The sequence below is a fragment of the Podospora anserina genome, chromosome 3 (genome assembly GCF_000226545.1).
Source record: "Podospora anserina S mat+ genomic DNA chromosome 3, supercontig 1".
In the NCBI taxonomy this organism is placed as follows: Eukaryota; Fungi; Ascomycota; class Sordariomycetes; order Sordariales; family Podosporaceae; genus Podospora; species Podospora anserina.
The window spans coordinates 582,679-598,637 of NW_001914832.1; the positions used below are offsets into that span (position 1 = coordinate 582,679).

General features: G+C 53.5%; 6 protein-coding genes across 6 annotated transcripts; 4 read left to right on the plus strand and 2 right to left on the minus strand.

Annotated features, from left to right (window-relative positions):
* Positions 1-98: 98 nt before the first annotated feature.
* Positions 99-1,085, minus strand: PODANS_3_1680 (uncharacterized protein; the record flags this gene model as incomplete). Its single annotated transcript, XM_001903403.1, has 4 exons — positions 99-186; positions 256-647; positions 712-792; positions 870-1,085. 4 exons carry the CDS (start codon positions 1,083-1,085, stop codon positions 99-101), a joined length of 777 nt encoding a protein of 258 aa, XP_001903438.1.
* Positions 1,086-1,613: 528 nt separating this feature from the next.
* Positions 1,614-3,957, plus strand: PODANS_3_1690 (uncharacterized protein; the record flags this gene model as incomplete). Its single annotated transcript, XM_001903404.1, has 2 exons — positions 1,614-2,451; positions 2,510-3,957. 2 exons carry the CDS (start codon positions 1,614-1,616, stop codon positions 3,955-3,957), a joined length of 2,286 nt encoding a protein of 761 aa, XP_001903439.1.
* A 1,042-nt stretch (positions 3,958-4,999) lies between these two features.
* On the minus strand, positions 5,000-6,132 carry PODANS_3_1700 (uncharacterized protein; the record flags this gene model as incomplete). Its single annotated transcript, XM_001903405.1, has 3 exons — positions 5,000-5,015; positions 5,080-5,881; positions 6,108-6,132. The coding sequence occupies 3 exons, from the start codon at positions 6,130-6,132 to the stop codon at positions 5,000-5,002; spliced, it is 843 nt and encodes a 280-aa protein (XP_001903440.1).
* A 1,376-nt stretch (positions 6,133-7,508) lies between these two features.
* PODANS_3_1710 (uncharacterized protein) lies at positions 7,509-8,738 on the plus strand (the record flags this gene model as incomplete). The annotated part of the gene is made up of 3 exons (XM_001903406.1): positions 7,509-7,873; positions 7,947-8,052; positions 8,118-8,738. 3 exons carry the CDS (start codon positions 7,509-7,511, stop codon positions 8,736-8,738), a joined length of 1,092 nt encoding a protein of 363 aa, XP_001903441.1.
* Positions 8,739-11,362: 2,624 nt separating this feature from the next.
* Positions 11,363-13,676, plus strand: PODANS_3_1720 (uncharacterized protein; the record flags this gene model as incomplete). Its single annotated transcript, XM_001903407.1, has 2 exons — positions 11,363-12,596; positions 12,676-13,676. The coding sequence occupies 2 exons, from the start codon at positions 11,363-11,365 to the stop codon at positions 13,674-13,676; spliced, it is 2,235 nt and encodes a 744-aa protein (XP_001903442.1).
* Positions 13,677-14,868: 1,192 nt separating this feature from the next.
* PODANS_3_1730 (uncharacterized protein) lies at positions 14,869-15,918 on the plus strand (the record flags this gene model as incomplete). The annotated part of the gene is made up of 2 exons (XM_001903408.1): positions 14,869-15,294; positions 15,376-15,918. The coding sequence occupies 2 exons, from the start codon at positions 14,869-14,871 to the stop codon at positions 15,916-15,918; spliced, it is 969 nt and encodes a 322-aa protein (XP_001903443.1).
* Between the last annotated feature and the right edge of the window lie 41 nt (positions 15,919-15,959).

Sequence of the window (15,959 nt, forward strand, 5' to 3'; positions counted from 1 at the left end):
TCAAAAACCATAGCTTTGTCGCCTTGCAACCGTACCAACTCCTAAACGCCTGTCCCAAGTGCCCGTTTCCCCGTATCCGCCGACCCTAAACAACAGTTCTAAAATCTCTCCTTCATTCTCCCAGCAATAATTCTCAGACTGTTGAAGGCCTTGCCCGGTTGTTGACCAAGCACCAATGAAACGATGCTAAAGCGAGCTGTTAGTCCGGCACGTTCTCGACTTGGCAGTTGGGAAAACAAAACGGGGGCCGCATACCTTTCGCGAGCCATGCCAATATTCTCAAACGCACCGAGAATATGCACCCTTGACCCAGCAAGCACCACGCGTGTCTTTGTGGCATTCTCAATCGCAAACTTCATCTTCCCGTCCTTGCCTGCAATACGACCGATAGCACGTCCGAGCGCGTCAGGCCCAAGCGTTTGCTTCACATCCTTGATATCGAATGACTGAATGTAGAGCGAATCGAGGCGGAGCAGGGCAATCGCATCGTCAATATCGAACCCCATGGCGAACGCCGAGATGAAGTCAGCGCCCATCTGGAGAGCCTCGTTGCTGACGGTGGCCCTGTTGGATCGGAGCTCTACGCGCTTGTCCTTGATGTTCATGCGCACCTGGAGCTTGCAGTGGTCCACGAGCGGGGGATAAATCTGGACTGTGTATTAGCATCTCCCAGCCCCTCCCGTTGTAAATCTGGGGGTGTGTGTGACGCACCTTTGTCCAATTGCTCTTGAGAGCAGACATGCGATTTGGTGGAATAGGGATCTTTCTTGTCTCTACACGACGGACAGGATCCTGAAAAAGGAGGACAAGCAGTCAGTTGACTATCCTTCGGTGCTTCGGCCAACGAGCGCTTGTTCGTCGCAACATACCACATCTTTCCCTGGCGCAAACCTCGGTCGTCCCTCCTCGTCGACCACCATCTCACTCTCCTCGCCATTTGGTGGGGGCGCGGCAGCAGCTGGGTCTGTCAGGCCGGTGGCATCTTGAATGTCGAGAATGAGCTCCTCCTCCTGCTCGGTCTGGATGGGAATGGCGGTGTTTTCGGAGGCCGCAGTCGACTGGAGGAGCGCTGTGGGCGCAGGCATTTTGACGTTGATTCTGGTATGTGACTGTGGTCGCAAAAGACTGTGAGTGTGACGGCAACAAGGCTCGAGAAAAAACTTATCGTCGGTCGTTATCGCTGATGGATGGCTGTCGAGTTTGCAGAGGCCTGTCCGCCTTTTTTTTGAATGGTGGGGTTGAATTCTGTAGACTTTCGTGGACCCACCATTGGTATCTGGGGCTTATCGATTGGTTTTGGTCGATGCCAAGCAAGCGGCACACCCAGCAGCGATCCTTGTCCCACAGGCTGGGGCGCCGAGCTTAGCGTCATTCACTGACAAGGCTTTCAAGCGCGGCCGCGTTCCAAGGTTCCCGCTGCATTTCTTCACTTTTTGACTTCAACTCCAGAAAAAAAGTGGCCGGCGCTCCGGCACAATTGCAACTCCTCCTCGCCCTTTCCCCCCTTGTTTAAAGAGTCGACAAGGCCCTCTTTGGCCATGACTTGAGCTCTGCTGGCCCCGTCGAGCTCCTGCTGCCCCCCCCCCGCCTGTGTCTCAGCATGCCTTTCAACAATGACATCTAGCGCCGCAACGACCCAACTGGGCCGTCATCTTTGGGGCTCGATCCGAGATTCCGTCACCATTTTCGCAGCGAGGCTACCACAACGCCCGCCGAAGCCAACCCGCACGCCGTTTGGCCAACTCTGCCAGCCCTTCCACCCCGCAAATCCGAGTCACACTTCGCCATTGATCCACCCAGCGAAGAGCTTCTCGAGGGCTTATTCTTCAAGAGCAGCCCGACCTCCCCCCAGAAAGAGCTGCACCTCCGGGTGTTTGCTCCTCCTGGGATTATCACCAAGTCCATCTTCAACAAACGCAGTGGTGACGACGTGCGCTCGCAACACAAGCCAAAAGGCCCAGCTGAGCTATTTGGCGCGGCAGATATGGAAACAGAGTCGCCAACCCCGCAATGACCGGGGCGAAGTGAGCATCATCGGGAGGAGGGGCAAGAGCTCCAGCACCAACCGAGACGGCGATAGGAACAATGTCACTGGTCAACCAACACCAAGGACTGAGGTTGAGAAACCACAAAATGGCCCTCCAAAAACACCCGAATCTGAGCTCAGTGAAGCCGAAAGTATCGCGGATTCCATGTCCAAATATTTGCACCTTCCAAAGATGCCGCATAGACCGACGAAAGAGGAGCTTCTTGCAGCGACGAATGGGTTTCTTCAACGACTAAGAGTGCGGTTCAAATGGTTTTCCATCAGGAGTATGCGGCCATGGAATGCAGATGAATGGGGAGCTTTTGTGTCTTGGTTCTTGTTCGGGCATCTTGTCTGGATCTTGGTTGGGACTACTACCTTCTTCTCCCTTATCATTCTGTTTATCAATACCGTCTTTGCTCAGGGTAGGCTCTTTCCGTATATTTCTGCTTTGCAAGACACGATACTGATAGGCATGTTCAGAAACGCTCGCGAAATGGATTGGCGACTACCTTACTCAGTCTGCAGGACTTACGGTTGTTTTCGAGTCGGCTATTGTCCCGAGATGGAAGGATGGCGTCATCACCTTCCGGAATGTGTTCGTTTCTCGGAGGCCAGGCCAGCACGGCAAGTCGACTGTCAAGAAGGGTTCCTCCAATGCTGCAGCTGAGGCGGCAGCCGCAAGACAAACGGCACTGGAGGAAGAGGCAGATGATGGCAACTATACGCAATTCGACGTGACCATTGATACCGTCAACGTCACCTTATCGTTTCTAAAATGGTGGAACGGGAAAGGGCTGCTCAGGGATGTAGAGGTCAAGGGTGTTCGAGGTGTAATCGACAGGACCTCGGTTGTCTGGGGCGATGAGGAAGTTGACCCTCTGACTTTCAGACACGAACATAACCCCGGCGACTTCGAGCTTGATTATTTCAAAATGGAAGATCTTCTCGTTACGGTACATCAGCCCGGCGGATTCCGGCCCTTTTCCGTTTCGATATTCTCGTGCGAGCTCCCTCAGCTTCGAAAACAGTGGCTCTTTTACGACTTCCTCTCCGCCTCGCACATGTCGGGTGCATTTGACGGTTCCCTGTTCACTATCCACCCTCGACAGATACACGGTGTTTCAGCCGCCGCCGCAGAGGACCGGAGGCAGGACGTGTTTGGCGCATCATCTGCGTGGAAGAAATTCTCTCGTTTACGCATTGACGGTCTCAAGATCGATCACCTGAACCGCGGAGTGGAAGGTCCGTTTGGGTGGATTTATGAAGGAAATGTCGACATCGTAGCCGATGTCATGTTTCCAGCTGATCCCGCAGAAGGGATTGGCAAAGTTGTGGCCGAGTTCTATGACAAAATGGAAGAAGCCGTCACGAGTAACCGGTACCTACAGATATTGGACACCAATGGCACCCGTCGCCGAGAACGAGAACAAAACATCATCAACAACTCAAGGCCTTACTCGGTACGTCATGACGAGAATCTGCTGTCTGGAGAGAACCCATCCGCTCCCCTTCCGGCATCCTCTCACCACCACCCGCCCCCCTCACAAGAAGAGGTTCCCGGGTATCTGGTCATGGACTTGCGCATCCATCTTAACAATGTGCGCGCCGCCGTTCCTCTCTTCAATAATCCGCACATTAGCTATGTCAACCAAGCTCTAGTGCGCCCGATTGTTGCCTACATCAACGCCAAGCGCACATATATTCCCGTAAACTGCCGCATCGTGAAGCGCGTAACCGACTTCGATGGTTCCTGGACGGTCTGGGACTGTGGTCTGATGGATGACACGAGCGCAGAGGTCTACTCTGCGTTTGCGTACAATGTCGAGGACCAGCAGAGCCGAGTTCGCCGGTTCAAACGGGTTGGACTGTGGACTGTCAGTCTTGTTGTTCATGCTCTGCTTGCTGGCGTGGCGGGCGATTACATGTAGCCTATGAACGATACCTATTTAACGATTAATATCTTCTCTTTTTCTCTGCCCGATGGTGATTCCACCCAGGCATGAGATGTGTATCACTAAAACAAAAGGGGGTTGGATTCCGGCGGGATGGTACGGACTTTTAAATACACTGGCTGGTGGGACTGCATCATTACGTTTCAGGGCATATTGGCGGGTGGGTTTGGGATAACTGGAGGAGGGTTTTGGCTGTTTTTCTTCTATAGCGATCAGACTCACTCGGGGCGCTGTGGTTTACTCTTTTGGGGACTTGGTTTTCACGTCCGTCATCATGTCACGATGCGAAATGACTGGTGGAGTCGAGGGGAAACAGTTGCTAACCCTCGAGCTGTATCAAATACATGACAGAGGGAGCGGAATAAATAAGGTTCAGCAGCATTGTAGTGTGCCCCGTCTTATCACTGGCATCAACGATAGGTTTGAATACATTTAGTAAGGATACTCTGGAGAAGAAAAGGGGCAACATGCACGTGTGTCGGCCCTAGGACAACTCGAGGGTATCGTGAAAAACCTATCAACAAACATGAGCTCTGTTAATAAAAGCCAAATTGTCTACGATGATGCGGTAAATTCAACCACGAAGCCTGCCATACCACCTCTTGCTTCACAGATTTTGAGCTATCTTTATATTTCCCCATTGCTCCGCTGATCTATGGTCGTTCTGGCTGTCTGGATAACCACCCAAACGCCTCCGATACCGCCGCTCTCTCGTACTGAACTAGCCGCTGGCTGAATGACAAATTCCCTCCCGAGCTACACTCCCAGGCCCATTCCAAATTTTGTTGTACTGTACATGCCAAGCTCTCCCCGGCCTTGACGCGGTGGATAGGGGTCGGCAGCATCTCCCATCATGTTCTGGCCCGGCTTCTCCAGTGCGCAGGTTTTCCATCTGCCAGGTAACCCCATTTGAGCTTCTTGTGTCCCAAAGCCCAATCTCTCGCCTGGCATTGAATGTCAAAGTCTGTGACGATGGCGGAATTGAAGCGGCAGGCTGCTGAATCATTCGGGGGAGCTTTCACATAAAGTCATCACTGGAGAGTAATTGTGTTAGCCAGCGTCTGTGCATTACCACGGCAAAAAATGTTGAGGACTTACTCTCCAAAGGCCTCATCATCATCGTAGGTAGCGGTATCTTGAGCAACACCACCGCCACGGGACACACCCGCCAGAGAGGTCTTGGTCTTGGCAGCCTTGGTCTTCTTGCCGCCCTTCTCGGCCGCCTTCTCCTCCTTCAGCTTCTCGTTGCTGAGGGCTGTCAGGGCGCTGGCGACCTTCTTGATCTCGTCAGACTTGCAGTCCTTGATGATCTGCTTGAAGTACTCCTGGGCAAAGTTGACGAAGTGGGCCTTCTTGGCGTTGGAGGCGAGGAGAGGGGCTGTCGCGTTGCGGAGGGTCTCGAACTGGCCCTTGGTGAGTGGGTTGAAGATTGGCAGGGTCGAGAGATCGATGGTGTTGTTGGGGTCGCTTCCGGGGAGCTGGACAACGCTGGCGGAGGCGTTGGCCTTGCGGCCGCTGCTGATGCCGATGGCGCCAAAGAGATCCTGGGCGTGGGCAAGATCGGCTTCCTTCTCGGTGCGACGGAGACGCTCACGCTTCTGGGCCTCGGTTTCGCCGTCGCTCTCGGATTCCTCCGCGAGCTGGCGGGCGCGCTCGGCCTGGCGCTCGGCGATGCGCTGGGCCTTGCTCTTCTTGTTGGCAGCGGCTTCGGCTTCGGCCTTGGCCTTGGCTTCGGCAGCCTTCTTTGCCTTCTCGCGCTCTACCTCGGAGTCCTCGGCGGCGTCCCAGGAGTCCAGGACATCGCTGTCCTCGGCCTCCTCATCGTCGAACTTGCGGCGGCCGACGGGGGCAGCGGTGGTTGGGGCCTCGGTGCCGGAGCTAGACTCCTCCTCTTCATCGTCTATAAAACAATAAGCAGGGTCAGCTTGCGGCTACTATGAGGATATGGGTTGCGAAATCATGGCTGCGGACAGTGTCGTCTGTCGCGATGCGAATTGAACAAATCTGAACCCTTGCTCGATCCTTGCCGCGGGGTCGTGTATCACCATGGAGGGGTAACTCAGACGTGGCTTTTCGCGCATCGATCGCGGGGTGATTTTGCGGGAAAAAAATGCTTGCTCACTTACCCCACCGCTTGTTTGGTCCAGGCATGTTGATGGTGTTGTTGTTTGCTGTACTGCAAAAGAGCGATGTCTGGTAAAATCTAGCGTGAGGGAAGGATTTCTAAGAAGTGGAACGGTTTATGTGCTTCTTCTGGACGACCTGCGCAAAAGGTTGTTGCGGTGGATCAGGTTTCCAGCAGCAAGGTTGGGCAGCAGAAAAGGGGGGAAAAAAAGATGGTGTTGCCGTTCGTGGTGGAGGGCTACCAATTTAGGTTCCAGGTTGTGCGCACTCCAGCGATGCCCCCCAAGTTTCACAGCGTCCAGGTTTGCTCCCAAACAGCGGCCCCCCACTATTTGATATTTACCTTCTAAGGTCCATATGGATACAGCGGCTTCAAGCTTCCATCAACATCCATCCACTCGCATCCGGCTGCCACCTCTTTGAACGGCACTGGGACCTAATGTCTCACAATGGCTCCCACTTAGCATTGTCCCTGCTCATCTGGGTGAATGTCCTGCAAATTGCCAGACCATGACAGGTATCCTTGCAAACAGCCTCACCTGGTTCAGTCGGGACGAGTCATGGCTTGGCAAGAGAATCGGTTGACTAAGTCGATTCCATTCACGGGTCATCGCGGAAGTTCAGTGTTGAAGTCCAAAGAGCATATGACAGCACGTGGGAGCAGGGGGAAGCCGGGCGGCAGGTTTGGGTTTGCTGCATGGCTTTCAATCATATCGTCTTTCGGTTATCAAAGTTGACGTCACGGTGTAGAATGACTTCTTCCATGGGCCAGATATCACGATCTCCAATGGTTCCAAACAACCGCATGATGCTCAGTAACTAGATTATTCTGCGGCTTCTAAGGTGCTGAGTCACCGGGTCGGCTACTTCTATTTCTTCTGAGATAGCAATCTCACGCCGGAGGAGAAACAATGACAGGGCAAAGCTGACCCGAGAGATCCCGACCACGCCGAAAAATACCTGCGTCCAGCTGACTGGCCAGCACAGCCTTACGAGCTCTCCCAACATATTTTCGTGGTCAAAGATGGGCAACTCCTTGTCCTGTCGGGCCTGGTGTTTGTCGTCCAGTTGGATCTTGTTCCGCTGCCGTCTCAGGAAATGCCACCCCCGAGGCTGGCGGTACTGTTTCCACGGAGAATTACCGCTTCTGTTGAGAGAAGGGCACAGGAGGATGGGAGTCACCGGACGAACCCGGAGTGTGTTGAAGCTCGTATCGGTATCCCATGTGAGATTCCTACGATTTGTTTGAGTAATACTCGGGGTTGGTATTCTTTGTCGAGGTTTCTGGGGGCCATATAAACCAGTAGAATAGCCACTTCAAGGATGAAGGCGTCTCCTAATCAGCCTTCTTCAATGAACACAGATTCCCTTGGAAACCTTGATATATTCCTACCCACACCACAATGATATCTTCCAAAACTAGCAACCGCATATGCCTCTGCTCCCCACAGCAAACGGCACGGATCACTGGGATTGTCGTCTCCTCTCGCCCAGCTTATCTGACGGGGCTTGGTTATCCGGTTTCCCTTCGACTCAGCTCAGCTGTATCTCAGTCCTCCTCCCAACACACCCGCAGCTTTTCATCAACAAGGGCTGCTCATCTGAAGGATTTCTTCCCGGTGAAGGAGACGGCCTATATACGGAAGACACCGCCAGCATGGCCTCACCATGGTTATACCGAAGAGGAAATGTTGGCAGTGGTGCCTCAGCACCGAAAACCCGGATCACTCAGTGATTGGCTTGCGTGGAAGCTGGTCCGTCTGTGTCGGTAAGTCAAAGTTATATACTTGGAATATCCGAAGTCTTTGTTCGGAGGAGCATGCCCTAAATCATATATCCAGATGGGGAACAGACATCGCCACCGGCATAAAGCCCGAACAGCAAGTCGACAAGTCAAACCCAACCACTGCTGTGGCGGCACAGAAGCCGCTGACAGAAGCTCAATGGGTAAGTAACCACACCTATGGCAAAACCCATCCTCCCGGCTCCAGAAGATATCCTAACCAGGCCAGCTTGTTCGGTTCATTTTTCTCGAATCCATTGCCGGCGTCCCTGGAATGGTGGCAGGTATGCTACGGCACCTTGAGAGCCTCAGACGCCTCAAACGGGACAATGGCTGGATCGAAACCTTGCTCGAGGAGTCATACAATGAAAGAATGCATCTTCTCACCTTTATGAAGATGTGCGAGCCAGGCTGGTTCATGAAGACGATGATTCTCGGGGCGCAGGGTGTCTTCTTCAACGCCATGTTCCTGAGCTACTTGATCTCGCCACGAATTACACACCGTTTCGTTGGCTACCTCGAGGAGGAAGCGGTCCACACCTATACTCGATGTATCCGGGAGATTGAACAAGGCGATCTTCCCAAGTGGTCTGATCCGAACTTCCAGATTCCCGATCTTGCTGTCACGTACTGGAAGATGCCCGAGGGAAAACGGACCATGAGGGATCTGATCCTTTACATTCGTGCCGATGAGGCAGTTCACCGCGGTGTGAACCACACCTTGAGCAACCTCAACCACAAGGAGGATCCCAATCCTTTCGTCAGCGACTACAAGTGCGATGCTGACCATCAACGACCCAACCCGGCGCTCAAGCCGACTGGGTTTGAGCGGAGCGAGGTCATTGGTTGAAAAATTATGGTTTAAAATAACCAGGGCGAGGACGTCTGTTCGACAGGAAACTGCATCAATTCTACGTATTTGGTCATATTTGGGCTCTATTATAGGCATCTTGGTGGGCATGGTAGAGGTTTGGCGGCGTTATCATGGCTTAGACAGGATACCAGCACCTCCTCTCATTACAAGGCTTTTGGCGCATTCGGGTAAACAAAATAAAAGTAACCAGACGAGGTATAGATACTGCATAATGCACTGCTTTCTGTATCTAGTGATCTGTGCGGGTAGGGGAGCTCCTTCGACGTATCAGTACGTGTAGCGCCGAACACCTCAGCCACCATTGGCAGACATTACACATTTGATTCACACACTCAGAAAGTAGGGACTGCGACATGAAATCAAGGGCTTACAGGATAGTTGACATACTTCAAATACCACATAATAGGCCTTTAGAATTTGCCGAGAAGCCTTTGAGGATAGTCGAGAGGCTTTTAAGGATAGTCGAGAGGCCTTTCAACATGGCCTTTAAGACCTTAGGGTTTGGTCACAATCTCTCGGAAGATGCCAAAGCATAGCCTCCTTCACCAAGAGTCTGCCAGATCAGCGCAGGTTGCAGGTGTTGAGCTGAGGCGACAAGTTGCAGGTAATAATCTAACTCATTTGGGTCTCGAGTTTCAGGGCCTGCCTATTACCACCCGTGCCTCGCATAGATCGTTTGTGATTAATGCATCATTCGATCCTGATCAGTGCCCGATTAAAGCGTAACAAACACAGGTGGTTATGGTATTGACAGGGCTGAATGTGCATGAAAAGCAAGCGACAAATAGCACATTCTGGCCATGATATCAGTCATGTGCCTCCATTTCTTTTGGACCCAAGTTCAGAAGAAGAGCTGATGTTACCGCCGCCGCTACTGAGTTGGGCTTATGGTATTATCCATGATAGGGCTGAGGACCATTGCCGGGACCAACAGGCTCCAAATCCGATGGGCTGTGAATGGATAGATGGGCGAATAGCTTATCTTGTCAAGTGCCGCTGTGCCTCACATGGAATAATCCGATGGAACAAATGGAACTTGTCAAGACTCGAATCACATTTCGCCGCCATGACGCTTGGCTGTTGCTTCGTCGGGACGAACTGCGAGGACGAGCAAGTGGGAAGAGATCCCAGGCTGTTAATTCGTAGGAAAGCGAAGGGGACCATCCACTGACACAAGTCACATCACTACTGCGCGGTTCTTATCAATGGGGCACGGTGTCCACACTGTCTTTACCCCTCTACAAGACAACAATTTGGGGATGCCATAACGGGGGAGGTACAGTGCGATGTCAACATTCAAGCACGGGCATATATATCATCGGATTGGATGAAGCGGGGGAGCTGGGGCACCCGTTTCAACACCTCCTTGAATGATCATCCGAATCCAGACCTGTGATTTCCGGCCCGTATAAATAAAGCGTAAAGGAACTCTTCTGATTTACTGACCCCATTTGGCGCTTTGTAAAAGTACAGATGGCGGTAGAGGACCATGATTGTGAGGAGATACGATCTTGCCCCCCCACCAGTTGAAGGGGTCCCCCTTACAAGACTCGTGATATGTGCCCGGCCACACTCCATGTCCGGTCTGAGAATATCCACTCTCGGGGCACCTCCGTTTTCTTCACCGCAGTCACAGTGACCCATCCCCGAGTTCCCCGCTTAATCTGTCCGTAACATTGCCCTGTCGTTGGGCCTCAAAACCCGCACATGCTCAGGGCCCTGACGCCCGAATATGTTCACGACTTGGCATCCCTTGGCCAGTGCACTTACACCAGTATTTTCATACCGAAATAGGATCCAGTCTCCCTGCGCTCACAGGGTCAAAGCAGGCGCATAACATTAACTTTCAGTTCGACAGGCGCCAGCCTTGTGGTTCGTTGGGCCAGGTAAGGAGCACCCCTATTTCCCCCATGATACTCCAATCTATCGACCTAAAAAACGGCCCAGTGCGTCCCGGGCCTGTCGAGGAAAGCGCTTGAGTGCAGCGCAGCACATACTTTGTCTGCTCATGAAGCTTTCTCTCCTCACCCACAGATCACCCACAGGTGCAGGGCGCCTGCTATCAGACAGAGTTCAGACAGAGTGTAGGAAAACCCCAGCTAATAGCTCACACAAAGATCCCACTCAACCACAATTGGCCGGCACAGGTTGACTCGACCCCACCATTCGCTCTGCCCCCCGGTCATCCCCCGTGGGCCCCTCCTTGCCCGCCTCCATCCAACAAGCACAACGCACCCGACGCCCGCATCTCACCCGGGAAGCGGTTCAAAAAGCGGGAGAAGAAGAACAGGCTCGGCGGCTACGAAACGTCGTCGCGTGGGTTCCCCTCTCCTCCTGCCCTCTCGCTCGTCCATCAAACGACCGAAACACATCCAGAAGGTGGGGTTGGACCTGCCAGCGAAGCACCTTTTACTCGTTCCATCGTCGCTGCACGTTGCTGCATACCTACCTAAGCACCCAGCACAGCCTCGCTCTCCAAAGCACTGCCACGGTGCCTGGAAGGCTGACTCCCAAACTGCCTCGTCGCGCGTTCTAAAGACAGAAACACCACGTACAACACCATTGACTCTCTAGCGGTCCGACAGCGAATCAGCGAATTCATGGACCAACAGCTTCCCCAGGCCCGCGGGCGATCGCTCTCGGCCGCATCTACTGGCGGGGGCCACCACCACCAGCAGCCTCCCAATATAATAAGAGATCACTCTCCTTCGCCCGCCCGCTTTCCCAATCCGAATGATGCCGTCGTCTCTTCTATCGGTCTCGGTCTTGGCCTCGTCGACCAGCAGTTTCCTACCGCCCAGCCCGACTACTCGGCTTACAACGCAAACTCCAACAGCTTCTTGAACAACCACCAGCCCTCGCCCCAGCCCTTCTCCCAGCCGGGCTTGTCTGACCCCTCCAACGTCCCTACCTTTGACCTCAACCAGAGCTTCACGGACCCCCTCAAGCCCGAGAACTCCTCCTTTGGCACCTCCGCCCCGAGCACTTACCCCCAGCCTCAGACGCTCCTGGCCCCGAGCTTTGGCGACGCTGACTTCACCATCTTTCCGCCGACCCCCGGCGAATCTCAGTACGACGCCCCGCTGTTTGTTGGCGACAGCCAGCAGCAGCTCAACAGCGCAAACGCCAACATGATGGCACAGTCAAACCACAACCAGACCCCTCCTCACCTTCTCAACCCCGATCCTCAACAGCCTGGCTCTGCCCAGCACTCTCCGTCCTTCAACCAGCATCAGTTTCCTCCTCCCGGGAGGCATTCTAGGAATGTGTCACTCGGGCCCGAGGCGGCGCTTCTTCCGGGCCAGGTAGACTGGACCCGTGCTCAATTTCAGGGGCATAGACGCTCCCCCTCCGAGTTCTCCGATGTCTCCTCCGCCGCGCCTTCTCCCCTCCTCGTCAGTTCCGATAGTTTCGAGCAGCATGATGGCCATTCACCGATGGTGCGCCCTCAAGATGCCGGTCTTTATCAGGAGCTACATGGCATTGGAAGCTTTAGCATCTCGGACCACGGAGCTCACAGCCCAAATCACCCCGGAGCCAGGAGTCCATCACATAGCCCAGCCATTTCTCCACGTATTCTGCCTCAACAGCTGCCTGATGTGAACCAGAACAACTTCATGCTCCAATCACAGGGCAATTATGGTCACCCTTCGCCATATCTGCAGAGTTCACAGGAGGCCTTTCCCTCGCTGCCACAGGAGACGGAGAATATAACCCCCAACCAAATGCCAGCACCTCCTTCCATTAATATCGATTTTGCGCCGACAGCCGTTAGAAACGGGTTTGATCAGCCCAAGAGCCTCGATGTCGACTCTCTTACACCGCCGGAAAGAGGTATGTCTTTTTTTTTCATTTTTTTTTCAAAGAAAATCCGAAATGTCAAAATACTAACATGAGCCTGTTCCTTGCTCAGGACGAAGATTGGCTCGACCTCGTGCGGTAACAGATCCGTACAACACGAGCGGAGCGCTTCTTGGTTCCCATCGTAGCCCTTCCGCCACTGGGAGTTTGTCTCCCAACTCTGCTTCGGATGGTCGCTCCGATATTTCCCGCTCACTCTCTCCACTTGACCGGTCTGGGGCATCCCCTAACAGACGGCGCCAATCTACCTCGTCGGTGCCCAACAATGTCATTGCCCTTCGGCTGGCGGACCCAGAATACAACGGCGGCGTGGCTGGCGAGGGTGCCGGTGGCTCAAAGCGTGTCCAAAAACACCCAGCAACCTTCCAATGCACACTCTGTCCAAAACGCTTTACTCGTGCTTACAATCTGCGGTCACATCTCCGCACTCATACTGACGAGCGTCCGTTTGTATGTACCGTCTGTGGAAAAGCTTTTGCTCGACAGCATGACCGCAAACGACACGAAGGACTGCATTCGGGGGAGAAGAAGTTTGTCTGCAAAGGAGACCTCAAGAGCGGCAGTCAATGGGGTTGCGGTAGACGGTTTGCCCGTGCGGATGCGCTCGGCAGACATTTCCGCTCAGAAGCTGGGCGGATATGCATCAAACCACTTCTCGACGAGGAAATAAACGAGCGACAACGGCAGTGGAACGAACAGCGCATGCAACAAGCTGCGGTGCAGGGCATGGTCATGCAGGCTCCTGGTATGATGATGCCTCCCGGCATGGACCCGAACGCGGGTGCGTACCCTATGGACCCCAACGGCAACTATGCGCTACCTCAGGCACTCTTGGCGCAATACCCAGCTTTGGCACAGATGAATTGGTCAGACATGGGCGGCGGAGGCGGCATAGAGGACGATATCAGTGGAAGAAGCAGCTACGATGCCAGCGACTATGACGACGAAGCTGATGGCGGCTACGTCAGCGGGCCTGGTACAGGGTTTGGGCCCGGAGGGATGCAGGAGAACTTTGGGGAGATAGGGTACGCAAGCGACTATGGAGGACGCTGATGATCAGGCTGTTGCTTCCAAAACACAACACAAAAGATGAATTCGTGGATGGTCTTTGCGTAGCGCGTCGATTTGATTGAAGGGGGTTTCTTTTACTTGACCCTTTTTTTTGAACAGCATATCATTACTTGGGGGGGGGGGGGCCACATAGATGGGAGACAGTCCCCCTGTCTTATATTTCGCTGGAGATATCCGATTATGGCCGCAACTTTTACACAGGGCATCGTTTTTTGGATGACTTGATGATGATTTTTTTTAATTTTATTTTTTTCAAGTATTGGCCTTATTTGGGGATTTTAGCCCAGGATACGGCGGTGGGCTGGTTTGTTATGGCGAGGGAATTTCGAAAAGGAAACATGTTGGTGTTTTTGGATTCGATTCTTGAAATTATATCGGGCGAGATCGCACGCATCTGATGCGATTTGGTTGCTTACAGATACCAATCTACTATGTTTTATTGGCTTCCACTAGACATCTTTGATCTTGATCTCCAGAGATTGTAAATATCTATCAGCGTCAGAGACTGAATCACACACATCTCTGGGCGACGAAAATAGTGTGGGACGGCACGTATAATCAGTTCAGTTGGTTCATGGGGCCGGATCGACCAGCGAGAGCCGTAGAAAGACCTTGTAGGTGTCCTGATCGACCTTTAACACAAATCGATGTGGAAAATAACGACAGTGAATCGATCCTCCCACCCCTGCCAAGATACGGACATCAGATCATGCCCCGTCAGATCCAGAGACGATGGGTGTATCGAAGCGGGTATCGTATACAGCCTGAGCTACTTTTTGTCTTCGCCCTGCGCATCACACCTCTTTCCCAACAAACTGCATTGCCGGATAGCGTCATACATGGATGTAAAGTGGTATCCCGCTGCCGGTTGCTGGCCCGCTCTCGGAGGGGGGGCGCAGACAAGGCCATATGGCAAAGTTGGAATACGCTGTGGCACGGTGGTATCTCGGGTTGAAGGTGGGATGAGCACTCGGGCGAGAGGAAGGATGATGAGATGATGTCTGCATAATAGGAGGTCTTTCACTGGCGGGATGACGACCGATGGACATGAGGTTGCAAAGATGCAACATGTTCATATCCCCTGGTTGATATCAATTGCTTGTTAGCCCACCCCCCTCTTGCCTTTTGCTACAATCATCATTGAAACTCCTTTTCTGAGCACACAATTGCCAGAATGACTCTTCCTAGCGAAACGAGGGCTGTTATCATTGCCTCCATAGGCAAGGCCGAGATCAAGTCGGTCCCCCTCCCTACGCTTCGAGACGACTACATACTCGTCCGGACGACAGCCGTGGCGTTGAATCCCACAGATTGGAAGCACGTCTACGGGATCAACCTCGGACCTAATCAGCCAACCGTTATCGGCACCCGTGTAGGCTGCGACTACGCCGGCATCGTCGAGCAAGTTGGGCCCAAAGTGACCAAGGCCTTCAAGAAGGGAGACCTCATCTGCGGCCCGGCCCACGGATCCAACGCCGTTCAGCCAGAGGACGGGACGTTTGCAGAATACATCGTGGTGAAAGGGGATGTTCAGATCAAGGTGCCTGGTAACCTCAAAGACTACGAAGCAGCCACGTTGGGAATTGGGATAACAACTGCTGTATGTATTGTTCCTTCAGCCCCCCCCCCTTTTTTTTCTTCTCACAATCACGTGGGTATGGACAATTGACGCCATCACCAGGGCCAAGGCCTGTACCAAGCCCTCTCACTCCCTCTCCCTTCACCAGCTTCCCCTGTCCCGGGCCCGGACCCGGACCCCAGAAGAAAAATCTTGATCTACGGCGGCAGCACGGCCACCGGCCTCCTCGGCATCCAGTTCGCCGCTTTATCTGGATACACCATCGCCACGACTTGCTCCCCGCACAACTTCTCCCGAGTCCGGTCGCTCGTCGGCAACGGCAGCGTTTCTGCATATGACTACCGCTCTCCGACCCTAGCGTCAGACTTGAAAGCATGGGCTGGCGACGATCTGACGGTGGCATGGGACTGCATAGCGAGCACTGACTCGGCAAAGTTGTGCGCTTCTGTGCTGGCGAAGGAAGGCGGGAAGTACAGGTCTCTGCTGAGGGTGCCGGACGAGGTGGTCAAGGGGGTGAATGGCAAGGTTGACAGCGGATTCACGTTTGCGTATACGGCCTTGGGGGAGGCGTTCAGGAAGGCGGTGGATATCCCGGCTGTGGAGGGGGATTTTGAATTTTGCAAAGCAATTTTGGGGACCGGTTAAAAAATTGTTGGGCTCAGGGAAAGGTAAAAAATGTGGAAAGC